General features: G+C 36.5%; 2 protein-coding genes across 8 annotated transcripts in view; both read left to right on the top strand.

Moving 5' to 3' along the window:
* The window catches only part of LOC132692355 (placenta-specific gene 8 protein), a 194158-nt gene that overhangs the window by 102768 nt on the left and 65597 nt on the right, over positions 1-25793 (top strand). The window lies entirely within an intron of this gene.
* The window catches only part of LIN54 (lin-54 DREAM MuvB core complex component), a 68520-nt gene that overhangs the window by 16914 nt on the left and 25813 nt on the right, over positions 1-25793 (top strand). For 5 of the 7 annotated variants that reach the window (XM_060654745.2, XM_060654752.2, XM_060654748.3 and 2 more), the window contains exons 3-4: positions 1485-1608; positions 8273-8415. The exons of 1 other annotated variant lie outside the window; for it this stretch is intronic. In XM_060654745.2, the coding sequence (XP_060510728.1) occupies positions 1485-1608; positions 8273-8415 (267 nt within the window). The remainder of the gene's footprint in view (positions 1-1484; positions 1609-8272; positions 8416-25793) is intronic. One more of the 7 variants, XM_060654750.2, reaches the window with a different exon arrangement.

The following is a 25793-nucleotide window of genomic DNA, read 5'->3' as shown; positions in this document are numbered from 1 at the left end:
CGATGCAGGGCTTGAACTCATGAACTGTGAGATCATGACCTGAGCCAAAGTCAGATGCTTAACCAATTGAGCCATCCAGGAGCCCCCAAGCCGGGTATTTTTTTATACAGTAATGGATCTCCTTGTTTTGTTTTTTTAAAAAATGATTTATATCTCATTTATATTTTTTTTGTCAGTAACATGTTGAGTGTAAGAAAGTAATATATTCTAAGTATAAGGTAATGTATTATTTAGTTTATAATTTGAGCACAACGCTGATATTTTTCTAGGTCTGTGATCCATTGCAGCTTCTGGTATGCTTATGTTACTCAAATTGGTCGTGTTTATTCATTTAAAATTTTTTTGTAATGTTTTTATTTATTTTTGAGACAGAGAGAGACACAGCATGAACGGGGGAGGGTCAGAGAGAGAGGGAGACACAATCCGAAACAGGCTTCAGGCTCTGAGCTGTCAGCACAGAGCCTGATGCGGGTTTCGAACTCACGGACCGTGAGATCATGCCCTGAGCCAAAGTCGGACGCTTAACCGACTGAGCCACCCAGGTGCCCCTCGTGTTTATTCATTTTAAGTCTTTATTTCCAATAATAGCAATTTCAGGGCCTTAGTTTTCATATCTGACAAAATATTTAATGTCTCCCCTATCATAACTAAATTTCTGCTTTTAACTTTTAGAAGAAGCTGTATCTTTGCATACATTGATAATTTCAATATTAAAACATTGATAACTCTACCCTCTTTGACTTGTGGAGAATTTTAGTTCAGGTGAACAGTATGCCAATATAATTTAAGATCAGGAATGAATAAATATAGACCCTACCTTCAAAGAATTGATAGTCTAATAAACAGTATTTTAGCAAATGGTATTTCTAGAGGCTTTGTCTTCAGAATAGTCTGTTTTGCCAAACTTGTCTCTTTGTATCCTAGGATATTAACTTACTCAGTTGTTTATTTATCTACCCTAATATATAGATCTAAAGCTGAGGATCTAATCATAAGCCTGTCTTTAATGTGTGTTCATATTTTGCTTCCAGGGGCCAATGTAATTGCATTTACAGGTGGCTTCATCATTTGCACTATGCTTTCTTAACTGACTCTATCTTTTTATTACTGAATAATTTGTTATTTTGAGAAAGAATATTGCTGTCATGTTTTATTATTGTTTATTATTAAGTAAGCATTATTAAACATTAAAATTATTTTTAAATACTCTTTTGGTTTTCATCATATGCATATTATCCTACAGACTAAAGTAAGGATTTACAATAAAATGCAAAGGTATTGCTATATATTGGCTTAAGAATGGGATCATATTAGTATTTTGATGAATGGCTGCATTTTAGATGTTTTTAACATTAATACTTAGATATATTCTGTTAAATGAGCCGGTTTCATATGTACTTCTGTATATCAATCTTCTGTTTAATTTTGACTGAATAGGTGTTTTACAGAAACAAATGGCCTTCATAGTTATTTATATATTTCAGATTGCTAAGAAGCCTCGAACACCAACCTCTGGTCCAGTAATCACGAAGCTGATCTTTGCAAAACCAATTAATAGTAAAGCAGTTACAGGACAGACAACTCAAGTATCACCACCAGTCATTGCAGGTTATATTTCTTTATAGTTTATTAAGCTATATATTCACCTTCCTTTTAGGTTTAAGAAAGGCTGTTCTGCCATCTTGAAATGTTTTAGTGCAACAAGTAGAGTTATTATAATAAACCAAACTAGTTAATAAGAAATGTTATTTCTTACACTTATTTAAATGTGTGCTCTGAGCAAATGCCTTATCTCAAAATCAGTCCATTACTTTAGTCTCCTTAGTTTTTGGTAGAATTTTACCATGAAAGTAGCAAAGTCTTAAACTTCAGTAATACTAGCTAACATTCATCTAGTGTTTACCACATGCCTCACACTATTCTTAGCCCTTTACATGTAGCCACTTATATAGTCCTTGGGCAATCCTGGAAGGTAGGTACTAATAACAGCCCGGTTTTATCAGTGTAGAAATGGAGACACTCAGCCAGTAAATGGCCAAACTGGGATTTGAACCCAGGCAGTTTGTCTCTAGAGCACACGTAGCTAAGTTTAATAGATTTAAATTAATACACGTGAGAGTATACTATTTCGTGGTTTCTGTTTGTTTTTGGTTTCAAAATGCTTTATATACAGTTTTCTATGAACAGAAAATGGTCACAATGGTAGTAATTACTTATGTGATAACAAAATTTCAGCAAATTCTTCAGTGTGGCCGAATGCTCTTTATTATATACTTTAATAATTTGTCATCACCAATTACTGTAACACCTCAAATCTTGACTTTGAGTATTTTGTTTTCTTTATTAGTTTATCTGCCATTGTATTCCCAATCTGGCAGTTCTTTGACTTTGAGATCTCTGATCTGTTAATCATTCTTTCTCAAGAATCACTCACTTCCTGTCCTCAGATTCTTCCTTAGTCAATATGGAGTCCAAGACCCATAATTATCACTTCCTTGCAACACCATTGATATTCCTTTCCCTTTCTCCTTCTATAATGGCTTAAGTCCAGCACTCTTCTTACTCTGCCTGGCAAGCAGTGTGATCTTTCTAGAGACATACAGCCATGGTGACTGGTCTTTAATTCAGAGCTGTACTAACATGACCGTTTTCACCACTTACGAGCTCATTTCTAATTTCCGTTGTGTTTTAAGGGCTTATGGAAGTACCTCTGGATGGTAAACTTTGACTAGATACTTTCAAATGCTAATTACCCATTCCTAGAATGTGTATTCTTGAGGAAGGTACTTTAAATGTTAACTAACCGTGAGGGGTAGGTGGGAGAGGATATATATGAAAACCACTGTCTACCATTTTTGATAAATTTATAGACAGTGTAACAACAGGCAACTCTGAAGTCAGTGGCAGTGATCTGTCATTTTCCTGAAACTTTGCATTGTGTTTAGGGAGGCTTCTCGTTTTAGCAAGTGAGAGGAGGCATGGAAAGATTGTAGTTTGAGGGCAGTATTGTTGGGCGAATGTATTTTTCTCTTTTGGCCCTCAGCAGAGATTTGTGATGTTATAGGAGGCTGCTGTGTTGAGGGCTGTCATGGGGACAAGTATGGCCCCAGAGGGAAGATTGGAAAGCGTTTGGATTTGGATCTGGTTCCAGAAGTGGGCTTCAGTTGGCTGAAAGTAAGGAAGGCTTTGGATGTATCGATGAAAAAGGGACCCCAACATTCCCCTGGGAAGTTTTTGGGAGTTTTTGGTGGAGGGGGTTAACCAAGAGGAATTTCTCAGTGCAGTGTTTTTTACTATTTCTGAGCTTGAGAGAATCCCTTACATTTTTTAATTGTGTGGGAAAATTATACGCTAAACAGTTGTGTTTGTACATGTGCCTGAGTGAACATTTGGTCAATGCCAAGATTTCACCTTTGACATTTGACTATAATGTTATCATTGCTGGGTCTTTGGGTCATTTATATAATGTGTTTGCACATTAATCATAGTTTCACCTTTTAATTATGGGCAGACTTCTTGGCCCTACCAAAAGGCATAGATAGACTTCTATTAAATTTCATTAGAATCATTGGCATTAAGTTCAGTTTGGAGAGAGAATTTCCACTGTCAACTAGTTCCATTATATAGCCTTTTAAATTCTTAGGAACTAAATTTTAAAACACTGAAGTACCTCTCCTGTTGAATTCTCTTATCACAAGGAGGTTCTGTAATCTTTATATTGTAGCTATTGACTTTTCAAAGTACATTTAGATTGTTTTTTAACGGCTTTTGGGCTTCTCATTGAAGATGGAAATCTTTTTCTGTCTTACAGTCAAGATAAACTTAAGTTTGTGTGTAAGTGATTTTTTTAAAAATGCAGATCTGATCTTGTCACACCCTTGCTTCAGATTTTCTTGGCCATATTCATTTCTTATCAGTTTCTTGGCTTCAGTCTGTCAGATTTGAATTTAGATGCCAGTGCTTTTTTAACATTAAAGGCATTTATGATCGAATACATACCTTTTTCATTCTCACCTAATTTAACTTATTTTAAGAAATTACCAAATAGACCATGTTCTCTCGGGATTTAGGATCTTGGCATTCCTTTTTACTTACGATGCCTTTGTTTGCCATACTCTTCCCCTGATCATCTCCTATGTATTCCCTTAGAACTTAATTATACCTACCAAATTCTTAACTTTAATTAGACTTCTATTACATTTCATACTGGTTTTTAATATTTCCATTAGTCACACTGTGTTATAATACTTGGTTTTCTTGTCTGTTTCCCCTACTACATTTATAATTTTTCTTAGTGGTAATTTTTTGGCTTTGTTTTGTTTGTCATGTAATTTTTACAAATTAATTTATATTGGAGCACTGGGGAGGCTCAGTTGGTTGAGCCTCTCTCTGTCTCTTTCCCTCTCAACAAAACAAAACTCTCTTAAAAATTAATTTATATTTAAAAAATTATGATAAAAATACATACATAAATTGTGGCATAACATACATAACATTTTAATCATTTTTAAGTGGACTATTCAGTGGCATTAAGTATATTTACACTGCTGTACCACCATCACCACCATCCATCTTCAGAACTTCTTTCATTTTGCAAAACAGAATCTCTACATTATTAAACAATAACTCCCCACTCTTCCCTCCCTCCCAACTCCTAACAGAAACTTTTTGTCTCTTATCAATTTGACTACTCTACATATCTCATATAAGTGGAATCACACAGTATGTGTCCTTTCGTAATTGGCTTATTTCACTCAGCACAATGTCCTCCTAGTTCATCTGTGTTGTAGCATGTAAGAATTTTTTTTTAGGCTGAATAATATTCCATTGTGCGTATGTGCCACATTAACGATAGTTCTTTTACCTTGTTTATCTCTCTTTCCAGACTTGGCACAGTTTCTGGCACATAGATGTGGTTCAGTGAATATGTATTTTGAATGAAATGTATATCATGGAAGCAATGTGGTGGTGTGGAAGGAGCTATTGGGAAACTTGGGTTTTAGTCATAGCTCTTGTATAGATTTTGTCTGTGATCTTGGGTAAATAATTATCGATTCGTCTTCTATAAAATGTTGATTCCACATACTTCAGAAGGCTTTGGAGACAGTTTAATGAGATACAGAGGTCCTTGTTATCAGAGCTCCCGAGGTACAAGGTTTCTACAGTGGAGCAAGCGTTATCAGTGTGAAAATATTCACTAATAAATTAATCTCTTAAGAATTAGTCCTTGCTTAGATAAGCCAGCTCCCTGCCTGTCCCCCATCCCCTATCTTTTGGAGTATGTTTCTTGATTCTTGGAGAACACCTGACAGTGGAGTGTAAATACCTTGCAAATTGATTTCAAGGGGAGGTTGTAGAATTTGCATACTTGTTGAATCTGTCTGTGGAGCTAAGGATAAATAGGGATTTGGAGATTAGATAATCAGGAGGGATGCTATCTGGATGAAAAACAAGCAAGCCCCTCAAAAAGAATAACTTGAGGGGCGCCTGGGTGGCTCAGTTAAGCATCCGACTTTGGCTCAGGTCATGATCTCATGGTTCGTGAGCTCAACACCGCCCCCCCCCGCCCCGGGCTCCACACTGTGTCTCCCTCCCTCTCTCTCTGCACCTCGTGGGATTCTCTCTCTCCCTCTCAGTCTGCCCTCACTCACTCATGCTCTCTCTCAAAAAAAATTTTTTTTAAGAGTAACTTGAATTTTAACAAGTATAGAGGGTTCTTGGGAAAATTGATGAAATCCTGAAATATTTTGGCTTGGCAGAGATGACCTTCAGTATGATCAAGTTGTGCCCATTCAAACTGCATCTGTCATTGTGCTGTCACACTAATTTTCAGAAGAATCCTCTTTCCCCTAGACTTAACAGTTCATCCTAAGAGTTACTGTAGTTTTAATTATAAGCTCGAGTTTTGTTAAATATAAGCAAAAAAAAAAAAAAAAAAAGGAAAAAGAAAAGAAAACTGAAAGATTTACTCTTAGTTTTCTTATTTGTAGTGAAATTTTTGTCCCTGTCTTAAATGAATTCACTTTAAGTGGCCTTTTCTGGATCAGCTATTTTCAGGAATTGAGGATTTTCTGCATTAACTTTCTCTGACACTTTTTTCTGAATTTATGTAATGCCAAACAAATAAGTTATAGTAATAACCATAAGTGATGAGCATTTTATAAAACTGTGTCTTTATTGGTCATTTCTTTTCTTTTTTTTTTTAATGTTTGTTTATTTTGAGGGGGGTTGGGGGAAGAGCAGAGAGAGAGAATCTCAAGCAGGCTCTTCACTGTTAGTGCAGAGCCGAATGTGGGAATTCATCCCATGAACCACGAGATCGTGACCTGAGCCAAAACTGAGTCAGATGCTTGACCGACTGAGCCACCCAGGTGCTCCAATAATTTATTTTCTTAATATAATCACTTTTTGGGCTTCAGGTTTATCCCACAGATAACTAGTTTTAGAAACTAGAACAGGCAATCATTTTACTTCAGGCAGGTTTAGCACTTTAGGGTGGTCTAAAAATATTTGATGCAGATTCATTTAGTTTATATAGAATTGACTTAGTTATGTTATTCAGGTTAAAAAAAATCAATTCTCAACTGTAATTTGTTAATGACTATTTCAATGAAATTAAATGTAAGTGTGTACTACAAATAAATTGAAAATATTTTAAACATTCATAAATGTCAGATCAACTTGATTTTAAAAAAGAAACTGTATACTGTGTCAGAAAAAAATAATCCGGAAGCTCTTAAGTGCTAGTTTTTTATTTTTGCCTAAAGAGAAAGTCCTTTCTTTTTTCTTTCTTTCCCCTCTCTCCCTCTCTCTTTCATCTCCAGATATATTTATAAGTTAAATCATAGCATCTAAGAAGGAATTTTAGAGATAATGTAGGTTATCTACCTTTTCTCTTCTTTGGGTGCTTGAATTCCCTTTTCAGCCAGTGAATTTGATTATACAGCGTCTGCTTGGAATGCCTTCAGTGACTAAAAACTCACTTGTGGTGAAACAGTCTTTTCAAGTGGAAATTTTTGTTAGAAGTTCTTTCCTAGTGCTGAACTGAAACTTCTGTTTCTGTGCATTTGTGCTATGCATCTGATGTGATAGAGAGTGGCTCTAATCCTTCAACTTGACAGCCTAGAGATGAGTCGGGATAATCTTGGCTTTCCTGCCATAATAAAAATCTCTAAATCTCAGAAGTTTAAAAAAATTTTTTTCACTTTTTATTCATACTTGATAAGATCACATATCTATTGTGGATTAGAAAGGGGGCTCTTCTTACAGTCTCACAAGGACTCAAGCTGACAGAGGAACCGACATCTCAGATGTGGCAGAGGAAAAGTAGAGCTTTGGAAGGTCTTGTATTGGCAGAAATGTTCTGGCCCAGAAATGCAACACCTCTACTCATAGTTCATCAGTTAGAACTTGTCATGTGACCCTAACCTAATCACCAGGAATGGGGTGGGGGCGGGGGGTGCAGGGAGTACACAGTTCTACCATGTGCCCAGAATGGGAGAGAACCAGAATACTTGGTGACTAGCACTAATGACTGCCACACAGTCTTTCCAGAATTTGGAGATGTGTCATGTCTTTGTATTCCTTTCTTGACTAGGATAAAAATTCCTAGTATTTCAGTTCATTGTGAGATGATTCCCAATTTCCTAACCCATCCAGACACCCTACAGTTTTCTGTGTTTTTCCTGAAGGGTAGTGTCCAGAAGGGTTCCCTGTATTCCTGTTGGAATCTGTCTGAGAAGAACTTTTTGTTTTCCTTTTGGCAGTCTAAAATCAGATAGTATTAAATCAGATAGTCTTCAGGTTAGTCCAATGTCTGTTTTATAGATGTGGGTTGAAATTGTATCCTGAATGATTTAAGTTCAGAGTAAAACAGCTGTAGTATAGTACAGAGATTAAGTTTTGAGACTTGGATTCAAGGTCTGACTTTCAGGAACTGTGTTACACAGGGCATGTTGCACAGTTGTCCTGAGCCTATTTTCTGATAAATATAACATAACAGGATTGATGAGAACAGTGAGAAGTGTTTTCATGGACTTTACATAAAGTGGTATTAAGATACTAAGTGTTACTAAGAAGCATTGTTTTGTTTCCTTCTGACTAGTTTCACCTTAGTTCATTAGGGCCTCACTTGAGTGTTTAAGTTCCTACCTGGATACATATGAAATAGTGAACATACAGACTACAGTCTTTGTGGGTGTAGATCATCATCACATACATTTTATATCATTATTGAAAAAAGTCAAACTGATGTGCTGCCTCTCATTTGCAGGTAGGGTTCTTTCACAGTCTACTCCCGGGACTCCATCAAAGACCATAACAATATCTGAAAGTGGTGTTATTGGATCAACTTTAAATTCTACAACACAGACACCAAATAAAATAGCCATCTCACCTTTGAAATCGCCAAATAAGGTAAAAAAAAAAAAATTAGCCACAGATGCTCAAGTGTTGTGGTTAATGCCTTTATGTTCTTACTAGTCACTTTAGATACTTCAATTTTAACATATTCCCAAACAAGTAATAGGCTTTCATCGAATACTAGATTAATTTAGTAATCAAGAAAAAAGAACTTATTCTAAACACATAGTAACTTAGTAATCTTTTTGCATGCTAAGATAATTTCCATGGCCCATATCAATGTGGGTACAACAAAAATCTTTTGAATGAGGTACATAATGTGTATAGTTCTCAAGTTAATATTTGTGCAAAATTATTATCTTTGGGAAGTCACATATGTAGTGACTATATGAATATAAAATGTTGAATGTAACTTTATTGTTATTTTGATAAAATACTCTGTTTTCTGCTTAAACTGTCCTGGGTTTTGTGGAGACCTGAGTTTTTGCTGGGTAACAGATTACCCAGAGTACTAGAAATTGCCATCAAATGCTGGTCACCAGATTCTCAGAGTTTTTAGATTTAAGTATAGTTCATTCAAAGCATTTGAAAGCTTTTCATGATCTGTTTTTATTTTAAGGTAGCTAAGTACTTGTCATTTTACTCTTAGTTCACTTCCTAAAACACGCAGATGTCATTATACCAGCATAACATTTTGAAAAGGTATATTTTAAGGACATTTCAGGTGTAAAGCTAACCATCATTATTCTGTGAGATGTCACCTTTGTGATTCTGGAAACTTACTGCCCTTTTTATGGCCTTTTTCATTATTTACTACTATTCATAAATAGAACAAACATTAAATATTTGTTTCACATTTTTTAAAAGTATAGCTGTTGGTTTCTGTTATAATGAGACTTGAATATAATATATAAATATGATGTCTCTTTCACTTTATTAATAATGGGATTCTACCTGCATGATAATAGAAAATAATTATTTACTTAAATGGAATGAATTCAGTAGATATTTGAGTGCTTACTATGTGCTATGCCTAGTGATAGGCACTGGGGATAAAAGCATGAATAAGACACGTTTTTCACTTCAAGCAGTTCCACAGGGAAGTTAGACGTAAACATTAAGAATTGCCCTACAGAATCATGACAGTTACAGGTGGGTTGATGAGCTCAGCTGTGTGTTGGGGACACTGTATACAAAGGCTGTTCTTGAAAGATCTTAACCTTAAAGGTGGTTTGGGTCTTAGCTGTGGGTGAGCAGTGGAGGTAATACTGGCTTTGAGGTAATTTCTCGATTGAGGTAATACTTTACACAGAAGGAAAAGTGTGGCCCTTTGAGGGAACTATATTGCTCTGGTAGTGTGAGTGGTGAGGGTACTAAGGTTAGAGAGAAGGTTTTATTATCTGCAGGGGAGTTTGCATTTTATTGTTCTAAAAGACTTTCTGTGGCTTCCCATTGCTTCTAGAGCAGTGGTTTCCTTGTCTGTATATTGGGTTCACCTGGGAATATCTGGTTTGTATTCCTAGAGACTGTTTTAATTGGTCTAGAGTTTGGCCTGGTATCAGGATTTTTAAAAGCTCTCTAAGTGATTCTAGTGGGTACCCTAGATTGAAAACCACTACTCAAGGTTAATATGAGATTTGCATGGTTTTTTTAAAAATTTTTTTTAGAGAGGGAGAGAGAGAGCAGCACACAAGTGAGGGAGAGGGGCAGAGGGAGAGAAAGAGAAAGAATCTCAAGCAGGCTCCATGCTTAGCACAGAGCCTGACTCAGGGCTCAATCCCGTGATTGAGATGATCAAGAGTCAGACACTGAACCAACTGAACCAGCCAGATGCTCTAAGATTTGCATTTTTAAAAAGATGATTTTTGTGGCACTATGAAAGACAGTCTGGAAGAGAGACCAGTTAGGTTAGTGATTCTCAACCATGTATGAACATTTGAAACACCCTGGAGACCCCTTGAAAAAACTTACGGCTGGGTCCTACCTGACTCCATAAATGAGGATCCCCATAAATGGAGCCGAGGTATTAGTTTGAATTTAGTTTTAATATTTTAAGATTCATAAGTATGGGCCAGGGTAGAAAATCACTAAGTTAGATTATTCCAGTACTTTAAGTTTGAGCTAGACTAGTAGCTAAGGGGCTTGGGAAGAAGAGATGTGTTAAAAGAGGTTTAAGACATAATACTGGATGTCAGGGTCTTAGGGAGGGGGAAAATCTAGGATGACTCCTAGGTTCCTGACTTGATTAACAGAGTAGATGGTGGCACTGTGGACTGGTAAGTCTGATATATGGGCTATATCTGATTTGCATACAGATAGGAACTAGCTTTATTTTTCTCTCATCCTTGACTTTAGCTATGCCATCTTGGATCTTCCTTCCCTACATCTTGACAAGAGGTTATTTTTAACTATAAGAACAAGCCTTATTTTGGTGATTAAATTCACAAGTATGAAAAGTCTAGTCAAAAACTTAAATCTAGTTTGAAAGCTTCTCCCCTGAACTCAGACCCAATCATGACTCAGGGACCATATAGTCAAGAAGGGGAGTGTGCTCTGTTTCCTTCACTTTTCTACCTCCTCCTCGTTTTTGCTTTTGGCTTCTGATTGGAAGGAAGATTAGAAGAGAAAGGACAAAGACTTCTGTGACCGGGACTGTTGTAATGTAGCTGCCAGTGTAGCAGGTGTCCAAGTGTGGACATTTACAGTTGTGCATTTAGGAAAGTTTTTGAAGATCCCCATGGATATGTCCCCATTGCCCACTTCTTTGTTGAGAGTATGGTACACACTCAGGCTATCTTTGGCAGCTTTCTCCTGGCTGTCTCTTACCTCCTGTAGTCTGCCCTACGACCTGGTACTGCAGTGTACCAGGCACGTGTAGCACAGTGTAGCAGAGGCACGTGTCTTTGGCCCATTAAGACGCTTTAGCCCTTCTGCAGCATCTGTTTGGCTAATGGGAAACCTATTGAAGAACCCACTGGTAGAAGTACAGCTTGACTAACTACTGTCCTCCTTTTCCTTGCTCTACAATTTTGACAGTTCCATCTAGCCTCTTGCATTCAGAATTCTCTAGGCTGGGACCAGTTTCTGTGCTCACATATGTCCTAAACTCCTGCAGGTTTGTGTCAGGTTCTCCCAAGAAATCTCTTCCTGCATCCATTTCTGGTGGCTAGACCAAGATAAGCATTCTTATCACTACCAAAAAGTTTATTATAGTGTGTTGCTAGCCAAAATTGAGATGTCAGGTTTTTCCTTCTTCTAGTTATTACTTAGTCCATCCCAGAGGTTTTCTTGGAGAACCCCTGCCTTTGTTCTTATGGAGGTATAGTCTTCTCTACGTTTATAAATTCACTTCTTTTTTTTTTTTTTTAATTTTTGAGAGAGAGAGAGAGAGACTGAGTGCAGACGGTGGAGGGGCAGAGAGAGAGAGGGAGACACAGAATTTGAAGCAGGCTCTAGGCTCCAAGTGTCAGCACAGAGCTTGACACAGGGCTCGAACTCATGAGCTGTGAGATAATGACCTGAGCTGAAGTTGGATGCTTAACCAACTGAGCCACCCAGGTGCCCCTACTTCTATTTCTAATCTGTTTGGTTTCATTTCCTCTTCTTTTCTTTTTGTTTTTTCAATTTCATTTATTTATTTTTTTAAATTTACATCCAAGTTAGTTAGCATATAGGTGCAACAGTGATTTCAAGAGTAGATTCCTTAATGCCCCTTACCCATTTAGCCCACCCCCCTCCCACAGTAACCCTCTCTTTGTTCTCCATATTTAAGAGTCTCTTCTGTTTTGTCCCCTTCGCTGTTTTTATATTATTTTTGCTTCCCTTCCCTTCTGTTCATCTGTTTTGTATCTTAAAGTTCTGATATAAGCGAAGTCATATGATATTTGTCTTTCGCTGACTAATTTCACTTAGCATAATACCCTCCAGTTCCATCCATGTAGTTGCAAATGGCAAGATTTTATTCTTTTTGATTGCTGAGTAGTACTCCATTGTATATATATATACCGCATCTTTTTTATCCATTCATCCATCGATGGACATTTGGGTTCTTTCCATACTTCAGCTATTGTTGATAGTGCTGCTATAAACATTGGGGTGCATGTGCCCCTTCGAAACAGCATACCTGTATCCCTTGGATACCTACTAGTGCAATTGCTAGCTTGTAGGGTAGTTCTATTTTTTAGTTTTGTGAGGAACCTCCATACTGTTTTCCAGAGTGGCTGCACCAGTTTGCATTCCCACCAGCAATGCAAAAGAGATCCTCTTTGTCTGCATCCTCGCCAACATCTGTTGTTGCCTGAGTTGTTAATGTTAGCCATTCTGACAGGTGTAAGGTGGTATCTCATTGTGGTTTTGATTTGTATTTCTTTTTTTTTTTTTTAACGTTTATTTATTTTTGAGACAGAGACAGATCATGAATGGGGAAGGGTCAGAGAGAGAGAGGGAGACACAGAATCCGAAACAGGCTTCAGGCTTCGAGCTGTCAGCACAGAGCCTGACGCGGCGCTCGAACTCACAGACCCTGAGATCATGATCTAAGCCGAAGTCGGACGCTTAACCGACTGAGCCACCCAGGTGCCCCTGATTTGTATTTCTCTGATGATGAGTGATGTTGAGCATTTTTTCATGTGTCGGTTGGCCATCTGGATGTCTGCTTTGGAGAAGTGTCTATTCATGTCTTTGGCCCATTTCTTCACTGGATTATTTGTTTTTTTGGGTGTTGAGTGTGGTAAGTTCTTTGCAGATTTTGGATACTAACCCTTTATCTGATATGTCATTTGCAAATACCTTCTCCCATTCTGTCGGTTGCCTTTTAGTTTTGCTGATTATTTCCTTCACTGTGCAGAAGCTTTTTGTTTTGATGAGGTCCCAGGGGTTCATTTTTGCTTTTGTTTCCCTTGCCTCTGGAGATGTGTTGAGTAAGAAGTAGCTGAGGCCAAGGTCAAAGAGGTATTTGCTTGCTTTCTCCTAGAGGATTTTGATGGCTTCCTGCCTTACATTTAGGTCTTTCATCCATTTTGAGTTTATTTTTGTGTATGGTATAAGAAAGAGGTCCAGGTTCATTTTTCTGCATGTCACTATGCAGCTTTCCCATAGTTGGTCCAGCTGAAAGGTCCAGCTTTCCCAGCACCGTTTGAAGAGACAGTCTTTATTCCATTGGATATTCTTTCCTGCTCTGTCAAGGATTAGTTGGCCATACGTTTGTGGGTCCATTTCTGGGTTCTCTGTTCTGTTCCATTCATCTGAGTGTCTCTTCTTGTGCTGGTACCATACTGTCTTGATTACAGCTTTATAATACAGCTTGAAGTCTGTTTGGTTTCATTTTCAACAGGCAGGAGATGGATGATAGTGATGCTATCTCTCAGTAAGTCTGCCATGGATGCCTTTGTCTTCCTTTTTAGAGTGTGAGGATTTATCATTTGTAGTTCTTAGCCTTGACCTCACTTCACCCAAATTTTGAGATAATAGAAAAAATTCCATTATCCTCTTAAACTAGAAAGGAAATATAGAGAGAATAATTGGTTTGGGCAAAGAGATGTTGTTTAGTTCTTGCAGATGTTTGTCATTGAAGTACTCATTGATATCTAAAGTAAAATGTCCTTTAGGAAGCTGAGTATAGGCAGTGACTAAAACTATGCATATAGATGAAATCAACCAGGGAGCATGAGGTTGTGTGTACAGATAGAAGAAAGCAGGACTGAACCACAGAAATATTAAGAGTTATTAAAAGAAAAGGAGTCAATGAAAGAGAAGGAATGATAAGAGGTAGTAGGAGAAACCAAAAAAAAAACACCAAAAACCAAAAATAAAAATACTGGAAAGAGAGATGACTTCAAGAATGCTCTTGGGCTATAATTTTAAATACCAAAAAAGTCAATTAAGAAAAAGACTGAAAAGTAAAGCTTTGCCCCCATTGGTCAAAAGTGGTCAAAAGGAAACTCCCAAGTATCCACCTTTCCCTACCTGCCAACACTCAACAATCTTACCACCATCTGCCTTGAATAGCCAGGACTTCTCTCATTATTTATCCCTATTTACATTGGGTACCATCCAAAGGCCCAGACTCCTACATCACCTTTTATCTCCCACATCTAATCTCCTTAAGGTTGTCAGTATCTTCTGTCCTTGTTCTCACTTATCCCCAACTCTTGAACTACTTCCATTGTGCCCTCTCTGGAGTTCATATCAAAATAATCCCCTAAATCTTCAGTCTCTTCGCTGAATGTTCTTTTTATCTTGTTCTAACAGATACCCAGCTCTCCCCTACAAGACTGCTTTCCTAGCAGATCTCTTAAACGATGGCCATTTTTTCCTCCTTCAGCCATTAGGCCACTGATCCTGCAGTGGAGGGGTCGGACTACATGTTTTCCTTCCTTCCTCTCATTACTATCTGAAAACTGTTCTCACTTTCTTCTCCATCTTTGACACTAATGTAACCAGGTTTGTTATGGGAAGTCAGGCAAGTCTTAATATTTTCTCAATTTACTTGATATTATAGTTGTCTATTATTATAGGACGTATTTCTTCCATTATATTTATTTTGTAAAGTAATCCTCAGTTCTCTACAAAGTATTTATTAGACATGTAAATAAGCACTATACCAATGCAAACGTGATTCTGCATGGTTTACTTTCTTCTTGCTTTAGATTTTAGCAAAACTGTTCTCTACTTTCTGACATTAAAGTGTATTTTGTCCTGTAATCTTATTCTTACCTTAAGTACTATTTTTTTTCATGGAATATTTGGATTTATTTTAGAAATGCAGTATGATTTATGGGGCGCCTAGGTGGCTCAGTCAGTTGAGTGTCCATCTCTTGATTTCGGCTCAGGTTATGATCTTGTGGTTTGTGAGTTTGAGCCCCACATCAGGCTTTGCACTGACAGTGTGGAGCCTGCTTGGGATATTCTCTCTCCCTCTCCCTCTCCCTCTCCCTCTCCCTCTCCCTCTCCCTCTCCCTCTCCCTCTCCCTCTCTCTCTCTCTGTCTCTCTCTGTCTCTCCCTCTCCCTCTCCCTCTCCCTCTCCCTCTCCCTCTCTTTCCCTCTCTCCCCCTCTCTCCCTTTGCCTCTCCCTCTCCTTCTCCCCCCATCCCCTGCTAGCATGCATGTGTGCTCTCTCTGTCTCTCAAAAAGAAGTAAAAACATTTTTAAAAATGCAGTGTGGTTTAACATTCAAAAATCTATCCATTGAATTCACAACAATGAATAAGAAAAAAGAATAATTTTATGAATATATTCAATACATCTCAATACATGCGGAAAAATGCTGATGGTAGCCAGCCTCCATTTTGGTTAAAAATACTTGAAACAATAAAAATAGAAGGATACTTTCATAATTTGAAAAGGCGGAAATACATCAGACTTCATGTTATGGTGCAGTGTTGAACAAGGATATCCACTTCCAACACATGTTCAATTCTGCTGCAGGTCTGAGTTAATGCAGTATTGCAAGAAAAAGAAATAAATGACATAGGGTTTCAAAAGAAAGTAAAAAATTGTTACAAATTACATACCATTATATGCATGTAAAATTTAAGAATCTGCTATGAACTGTTAGAACTAATGTATAAATTTAGCAAGGTGATTAGATACATAGTCAATATTTAAAAATCAGTATTTATAGACCATTTATATTAAATTTTTTTTAATGTTTATTTTTTGAGAGAGAGAGAAAATAAGCACAAGCAAGTGGGGGAGGGGCAGAGAGAGAGGGAGACAGAAGATCCAAAGCTAAGAGCACAGAGCCTGATGCAGGGCTTGAACCCATGAACAGAGAGATCATGAGCCGAAATCAAAATTCGGACACTCAACCGAATGAGCCACACAGGTGCTCTGGGACCATTATATTTAATATAATTGTTGATATGGTTGGATTTAAATCTAGTATCTTACTAGTTATTTTCTTTTTGTCTCATTTGTTCCTTTTGTTTTTTAACTCTTTTTTTTTTTTTTTTTTTTGTATTATCTCCACTATTGGCTTATTATAGTTTAAACTTTTAAAAACTTATTGGTTGCTCTAGTGACAAATACTACATTTTTGACTTATAACAGTCTACTTTTATATTTATGTCACTTCATGTAGGATAAGAACCTTACAATAGAGTACTTCCATTTCTTTTTTCCTATCCTTTATAAGCTGTCATTGTTAAACATTTTACTTTTACAGGTTATGAACTCCATCATACATTTTTTGTTTTTGCTTTACACAAAATTACCTTTTAATACAATTAAAAATAAGCAAGTCTTATTTATTTTCATTTTAACTGTATCTTACACAGTTCCTTTCTTTCTGTAGGCCCCAATCTTAGTTTGGTATAAAATTCCTCCCTAAAGAACTTTCTTTAGGAAAATTTAATATTTTTAGAAAAATTAAAATTTTAAGGAAAATTCTGCTGACGAGAGATTTCTCAGCTTTTGTTTGCCTAAAAAAGTCTTATTTTGCTGTTACTTGTTAGAAAGATATTTTCATTGGGTAAAAAATTCTAGGTTGGCAGTTTTCCCTCAGTGCTTTAAAAATGTCACCCCATTGACTTCTAGAATGCATAGTGTTTGGTGAGAAGTAATGCCGTAATTTTTGTCTTTTCTTCCTTTGTATATGTGTCTTTATTTTCCCTACCTGCTTTCAAGATTTTCTCTTTATATTTGGATTTCTGTGGTTTGACTATTATGTATCCATATATGTGCTGTGTTGTTATTGCTTTCTTCTTTTAAATACACATTTATCTTGATTTTAAACCATCTTGGATCTATGATTTATTATATTTTATTTTATTTTTGTTTGGCTATTATCTCTTCATTTATTTCTTCTGCCTCATTCTTTCTCTATTCTCACTCTATTTTTTTATTTTTTTATTTTTTTTTTAGAGAGCATGCATAAGCAGGGGAGGGGCAGAGGGAGAGGGAGGGAGAGAATTTCAAGCAGGCTCCATGCTCAGCGTGGAGCCCAGTGCAGAGCTTGATCTCATCGCTGTGCGATTGTGACCTGAGCTAAAATCAGGAGTCGGAATCTCAACCAACTGAGCCACCCTCTTCTCATTCTAGAACTCTAGTTTCATGTTATTTTAAAGTTCTTATCTGATGGTTGCAACATCTAGGTCATCTCTGAATGTACCTCTTATTTTATTGGAATGGCTGTCTGGACCTTTTTTAAAAAAAAAAAAGTTGCATTTTTTTAAATGTTTATTTATTTATTTTGAGAGAGAGAAAGTGTGAGCAGGGGTGGGGTGGAGAGAGAGAATGCCAAGCAGGTTCCATCCTTAGCATAGAGCCTGATGCAGGGCTTGATCCCACAACCGTGAAATCATGATCTGTGCACCTTGACAGGTTTTGGTAAAAAACATTTTTGACATAAGCCCTAGAAACAAATGACTGAAGATTATTAAAACTTTTTGCTTGTAACTCACATTGATTTCAGTTTTTTTTTTCTCTCTACTAAATTAAAGGAGGACCTAAGTGAGTTTTCAGATCATCAAGAATAATTTTTGGAAGTAGAATACAATTTAAATTTTGGTATAAAATTCAAGAGAAGTTTTATAACAAAAATAGGAGTAGAATTGGTGCTGAGCTCTCACTCTTGCAATATATAATATTCAGCCGTGGATACATGAAGTAATGAATCCTGTCATCCATCTGAATAAGAGATACCTCCCAATAAAATCTTTTTCATTTGTGATAATCACAATTTATAATATATTTGTGTTGCTTTAAGTATATACAGTAATTATTAATTCAATCCAAATTATATACATATAACATATAAATAGTATTGGTTTCAGAAGTAGAATTCTGTGATTTATCACTTACATACCCCACCCAGTGCTCATCATAACACGTACCCTCCTTAATACCCATTACCCATCTAGCCCATTTCCCACCCATCTCCCTCCATCAACCCTCAGTTTGTTCTTTGTCACAAGAGTCTCTTGTGGTGGTTTGTTTCCCTTCTCTTTCTTCATCCCCTTCCCATATGTTCATCTTTTTTGTTTCTTAAATTCCATATGAGAGAAGTCATATGATATTTGTCTTTTCTCTGGTTATTTTGCTTAGCATAATACATTCTAGCTCCATCCATGTGGTTACAAATGGCAAGATTTCATTCTTTTTGATGGCTGAGTAATATTCCTGTGTGTGTGTGTGTGTGTGTGTGTGTGTGTGTGTGTGTGTACACACACCACATTTTCTTTATCCATTCATCAGTCAGTGGACATTTGGGCTGTCTCTATAGTTTGGCTCTTGTTGATACAGACAAAATTATTTAATGCTTAGAGCTGTACAAAAAGGGTAATAGGAAATAATGTTTTCAAAATTTCAATTTATATACATCTTTTTGTTTCAGAGAATTTTAAAAGAATTTCAAGCATAAAAATTTACACTAGAATAAAGTTTTTAGAGGATATGGAATTAAATACAAACTTACAGAGGAAAGGGAATAATGTAAATTTCCACCTGCTTAAGAATGGTTTATTTATGTTTTAAAAAATATAATAGATACTGGTGATATCAGATCACAATGTTGATATGATTCCATGGAATGTTTTATAAACAGTGATGTGACATGTATATTTTAACTTAATTTTGCTAATATTTTTAATAGGCTTGAAATTAATTATAAACTGAATGATGTTCTCAGTCTCTCTGAAAGTTATTTCCATTCTAGCCAGCTGGAAGGGAAAAGACATGGAAAAGCACATGTGAGAGGCTTTTCTGGACCAGACCTAGAAATAGGCATATAGCATCCATTCACCTCACTAGCTAAAATTGAGTTGCATGGCCTCATCTTAACAAGGGAGGTTAGGAAATATAATCAGCTACATGCCTAGGAAGCAGAAGAGACTCTGGATTTTGGTTAGCAGCAAGCTGTCTGTTACATGATCGGCCATACATATATAGCATAATAGTGCTACATTAGTACAGGTAATTGACAGAAAATTGGGACCCTGAACAATAATGAAATTTTCCATGATGGAGAGACACTCTTCCATTCTGTGCTCTTCGTGGCTATTGGTATTTATTGAGTTGAGTGTGTACCCTCTGCTGGGGCTGTAGAAACTATAGAAGAGCTTACAGTGGTTGGAGAGACAAAATTGAATGCATGTAAAACAATAATGAGTAATGAAATAGGTGCTTATTTGTGTGGTATAGACAAGATGGTTTGAAACTAAAGAAAGATAAATCCTGGTACTTCTTCATTTACCATTTACTCAGATACTTAATCAGTATCTACTATGTCTTAGGGGCTGTGGTATGAAACACTAGAGAGCAATGAGTATGCATAGAACCTAAAGTCTAAGGAGGTGGTGAGAGGGACTATGATAGAAATGAATCAAATAATATAAAAACAGATAAAATTGCAAAACCATGAAAAGATTTATGATGGTATGAGATCCTGTATAAGGAGGTTCAACCACAGATAGCTCAGGGATGCCTTCTCTAATCATCCTAAGATTTTTGTATGGGTATAAATTAGAGTGGATGTCAGCCACAAGTGTGAAGGTCTAGAGCTGAACTAGATTACTGTACATGTAGGATGGTAAGACAACTAATCTGATTGGCATTAGTAATGCTTTGGAGGGAATGGAGAGCATATAAAGATAAGGTTAGATTATGGATGATTTTTAAAACAAAGCAAATTTAGGTTTAATTTTGTCATTAAATGGAGACCCATGGAATGTTTCTGAGTCGTAATGAGCTATAGTCAAAGTGTGAAAGTGAAATTTGCAAAAAAATTAGCAATGTCTCTGGTAGCAGATAGAGGTGAGTCATAAAGATGATTGAATTTTTTTTGCAAATATCCAGACAGGAAGTGATATGAGCAATGACAGTATCAAAAAGTTGAGGTAGAACTGTTTGGACACAGAGGTTTCAGAAGTTGATAGCTTTTGGCATGAAGCTCTTACATGTTTGAGTTGGGGATGATTATTTTTGTAAATGAGTACAATTTGAAGTGAAGGGTGTTTGTTTTTCTGATAAACTTTGACATAGATTGTTGTAAGAATAATAAGAGGTGGTGTTGAGGTGATTACAGGTTGTAGGCTCCATTGATTCTGTTGCCTGAAGTTGTATTTTGTCTATAGCTCCTCATACCTGTACCCATTAGCCAGGTTATGGAACAGAAGGAATAAATGACTGAGAATTTATTCTTTTTTCTGTTATTTTTCCTGATGGTTTTGTTTTATGCTTTTATAATTATGTTGATTGAGTACGAGTGGGGTCCTGTGACCATATTACTAAGACCTTTTTGTACTATACAAACTTAAAATTATATGTTAAAAACCTAAAAATATTAAAAAGTTAGGATATTATTAATTCCCACGTGTCCTTTACCCAACTTCAGAATTATCAGTTTTACCTTGTTTTTATCTATAACCTCCTCCCACATTTTTTTAAAGTAAATCATGTCATTTCATCTATAGATATTTCTTTATATATATAAAAGATAGGAACACTTTTTTAAACTTACCCACATTCCTTTGATGCTATTAAATACCTAGTTAATTCAGATTTCCCTAATCATTATATTTCTTTTTTATGCTATGTTTGAATTTGGGATTCAGATACGTTTGGGATTCAGATACGTCGTGCCCTTTAAAAAAAACAAAAACAAAAAACAAAACTGGGTTGTGTACATCCTATAGTTTTTCATAGGCTGGTTGCATTCCTGTGGTGCTTTTTGGTTTCAAGAATTTCTGGAATGGAACCCAGATGGCTCTTGCATCTTAGACCTTACAATGTGTTTTGCAGATCTTTTCTCCCAGTCTGTGGTTTATCTTTTATACTCTTAACAGTATCTTTTGCAGAGCAGAAATTTTTAATATTAATGAAGTTTGACTTACCAGTTTTTTCTTTCATGGATCATGCTTCTGTTACTGTATCTAAAAAGTCATCACCAAACCCAAGGTAAATTAAATTTTCTCCTATATATTCTTCCAGGAATTTTATTGTTTTGCTTCATAGTTTTATAGTTTTAGGTCTGAATCCATATGAGAGGTGTCTGTGTTTAAATTTTTTTTTTTTTTTTTTAATTTTTTTTAACGTTTATTTATTTTTGAGACAGAGAGACAAAGCATGAATGGGGGAGGGTCAGAGAGAGGGAGACACAGAATCTGAAACAGGTTCCAGGCTTTGAGCTGTCTGCACAGAGCCCGACGCGGGGCTCGAACTCACGGACCGCGAGATCATGACCTGAGCCGAAGTCGGCTGCCCAACCGACTGAGCCACCCAGGCGCCCCTGAGGTGTCTGTGTTTAGATTCACTTGTTTGCATGTGGATGTCCTATTCTAGCACCATTTGTTGAAAAAACTATTTCCATTGAATTATTTTTGCTCCTTTGTCAGAGATCAGTGGACTATATTTAAGTGAGTCTATTTTTGTACTCTCCTGTTTAATACATCACTTTTAGCCTTTGCCAATCTAATTAAAAGATCTCATATAGGTTTATATCTTTTTTTAAAGTTTATTTATTTACTTAGAGAGAGAGAGAGGGAGAGAGAGAGAGAGGGAGTGTGTGTGTGTGTGTGTGTGTGTGTGTGTGTGTGTGTGTGAGAGCAGGGGAGGGGCAGAGAAAGAGGGAGAGAAAGAATCCCAGCAGGCTCAATGCTGTCATCACAGAGCTTCATGCAGGGGTGGGGCTTGAACTCACAAGCCACAAACTGGTGAAATTGTGATCTGAGACAAGATAGAGTAGGCCGCTTAACCAACTGAGCCACCTAGGTGCCCTTCACATAGATTTATATTTTTAAAAATTATTCATGTCTTTGTGTCTTCTGGACTCCTCTTCTGTGGACTCTGATGCCCATTGGGTGGTTTGTCTCTTTTTCCTTGTGAACTAAAAACTGAAAAAAGCCCATAGCATATTAAGGAAATTACTCGTTTGTTATTAATGTAGTTACAAACATTTTTCCCAGTTGGCTTTGTCTTGTTTCTGTTCCTCGCAGAAATATTGCACATGAAATTAGTTAAAATATTGTAGTGTCTTTATGAATTTTGAGTTTTTGAGCTATATCTAGTTAAGTCTTCCTTACTCCAATATTATAAAATATGCATTCATTTTTAAAAGTTATTTGGCTGTATTTTATTTATTTTACATACAATATTCTTTTATTACACATTAAGTACAAGAACAGATAGACTTGTTCTTTAAACTTTATGAAATGGTTAAATTAATATTAGCCTCTATATCATTTTTATCCTGACTGCTTTTCATAGCCCATCTTGCAAAGTGGATATCTATTTGGGTAGGGTACACACACCATAAAATTTACTGTCTTAACCATTTTTAAGTGTATAGTTCGGTGGTATTGAGTGCATTCATCCTGGTGTCCAGCCATCCCCACTGTTCATCTTCAGAACGCTATCTCTTGGAACACTGAAACTGTGTACCCATTGCATAACAAGTTGCCATTCTTCCCTCCCACCAGCTCTTGAACACCACCATTCTACTTTCTGTCTCTGTGATTTTGGCTACTCTAAGTACCTCATGTAAGCAGAATCATACAGTATTTGTCTTTTTGCTTTGCTTATTTCACTTAGCGTAATGTTTCTAAGGTTCACCAGTGGTGTAGTATATGTCAGAATTTTCTTCCATTTTAAGGCTAAGTAACATTTTATTTTATGTGTATTCATCTGTTGATGGACACTTGGGTGGCTTCCACGTTTTAATTATCCTTCTATAAACATAGATGTATAAATATCTCTTGGAGACCCTGCTTTCAATTCCTTTGAGTTGTATACCCAGAAGTGGAATTTCTGGATCACATGGCAATGCTGTGCTTAATTTTTTGAGGAAACATCATAGTACTTTCCACAACAATTGTACCATTTTACCATGTAATTAATGTACAAGGGTTCCAGTTTCTGCATATTCTTTTTTTAAATTTTTTTAATATTTATTTATTTTTGAGAGAGAGAGACAGAGAGTGCCAGTGGGAGAGGGACAGGGAGAGAGGGAGACACAGAATCTGAAAGCAGGCTCCAGGCTCTGAGCTGTCAACACAGAGCCCAACGTGGGGCTTGAACTCACGAGCTGCGAGGTCATGACCTGACACTTAACCAGCTGAGCCACCCAAGTGCCCCTCTCCATATTCTCATTAACACTTTTATTTATTTTAAAATTTTTTTAAATGTTTATTTATTATTGAGAGATGGAGACAGAGCATGAACTGGGGAGGGGCAGAGAGAGAGGGAGACACAGAATCCGAAGCAGGCTCCAGCTGAGCTGTCAGCTGTCTGAACTGTCAGCACAGAGCCCAAAGCGGGGCTCGAACTCACAAACCGCGAGATCAAGACCTGAGGCGAAGTGGACGCTTAACCAACTGAGCCACCCAGGCGTCCCTCATCAACACTTTTTTTGATAGTACCTATCCTAATGGGTATGAGGTAGTATCTCATTGTAGTTTTGATTTGCATTTCCATAATGATTAGTGATGTTCAAATATTTTTTCATGTATTTATTGGCCACTGTATGTCTTTCAAGAAATGTTTTTTCAAGTTCTTTGCCTATTTTTGAATCCATTTGCTTGTTTGAGTTTTAAAAGTTCTCTCTTTAGGGGCGCCTGGGTGGCACAGCCGGTTAAACGTCTAACTCTTGATTTCAGCTCAGGTCACGATCTCACAGTTTGTGAGTTCAAGCCGCACATCAGGCTCTGTTGATGGCGTGGAGCCTGCTTTGGATTTTGATTCTCCTTCTCTCTTCCCCTCACGTGCTTGTGAGCTCTCTCTTTCTCTCTCTCTCTCTCCAAATAAATAAATGCACTTTAAAAACTTTTTTTTTTTTAAGTTCTTTGTTCTGGATCTTAATCCTCATCAGCTATATGATTAGTGAGTATTTTCTCTCATTCTCTGAGTTGCTTTTTACTTTGTTGACAGTGTCTTTTGAAGCACAAAATTTAAATATTTCCATGAAGGTCCAGTTTGTCTATTTTTTCTTTTATTTCCTGTGCTTTTAGTTTCATATTCAAGAAATCATTGCCAAATCCGATGTCATGAAGCATCACCATATGTTTTTCTTCTAAGAGGTTTTTAGTATTACATCTTACATTTAGATCATGGATCTCTTTTGAGTTCATTTTTTTATGTGATGTTGGCAAAGGATCCTGGCAAAGGATCCAACTTCATTCTCTTGCGTGTAGATACCCAGTTTTCCTGACACCCTTTGTCTTTTTCACACTGAATGGTCTTGGCACCCTGGTCAGAAATCATTTGACCATATATGTGCAGGTTTATTTGTAGTCTCTATTCTGTTCCATTGGTCTGCGTCTCTGGCTTTATGGCAGTATTGGTTTTGGTGTTTTCTTAAGGTTGAATCTTTGATCTATTTGAAACTTATTACACGGAATGAATTCTAGGGATCCAGTTCTTTTTCTTCAGACCGAATAGCTAATTCGTACCATTTACCGAATAGCTCATCATTCTCTGTTGATTTGAAATGCCAGGTTTCATCATGAACTGTTCTATATATAGGCTCCTTTCCTTCTCCAAATAATTTATTTCAAAATCATTTTTGTTATAATACCTAATTTAATAATTTGAAACTTGCTTTACAACATAATGTGTAAGATTCACCTATGTCATAATCTGTAGCTATAGTTATTGTTCTGTAGTTTTTTTTCCTTTTTCCCCTTCTTTTTGTTATTGAAGTAAATTAACATCAGTGTGATATTAATGTCAGGTGTACAATATAATGATAAAACAATTCTATACATTATTCAGTGCTTATCACAATAAGTGTGCCCTTAATCCTCTTTATTTCACACATCCCCCTACCTACCTTCCCTCTGGCAACCACCAATTTGTTCTCTGTATTCAAGAGTCTGTTTTTTGTTTGTCTCTTTTTTTCTTTGTTCATTTGTTTGTTATATAGGTTCTTTTATCTGTTCTTTTGATCTTTAGTATTCTGCTCCTAGGCCAATCCCATGCTATTTTATTTACTCTATCTTGATAATGTTTTAATTTTTAGTAGGGTTGGCTTCTGATTTGTATAAGGCTGATGCTTATAGAGCAGGTTGTCTAATTTTGCCTGTTATGGTCATTTAACCCTTTCCTTGAATGCTTCTGTAGATACTAATATATTTAAATTACTCATCCTTGTCACTGTAATTCATAACTGTAAATACACTTAAGGTGGCTTAATATCTGTGAAAAAATAGCACAAGAATGCCTATGCCTATTTCATAATATTTCACCAGTCAGTAGAAGAGTGCTGAAAGTTCTGGAACTCATCTCAAGGTTTGACTCTGACATTAGTCGTATAATACATACAATATTTATCTCTTCTTATCTTCTCATTTGTTTCTTAGCCTGGAAGCATTTTACAGCTTGCAAATTTGCTTCTTGGTGGGTTTATTTAATAACCTGAAGTTTGGGAATTAGGTTATTGTAAACATAGTTTTTCCATGATGATAAACTCTGTAAACATTTCACCATAAATTTTTAAAAG

Source organism: Panthera onca, chromosome B1 (genome assembly GCF_046562875.1).
Source record: "Panthera onca isolate mPanOnc1 chromosome B1, mPanOnc1 haplotype 2, whole genome shotgun sequence".
NCBI classification, from domain to species: domain Eukaryota; kingdom Metazoa; phylum Chordata; class Mammalia; order Carnivora; family Felidae; genus Panthera; species Panthera onca.
Note: the sequence above shows the minus strand (reverse complement) of the source record. Positions and strands in the feature narration are given on the sequence as shown.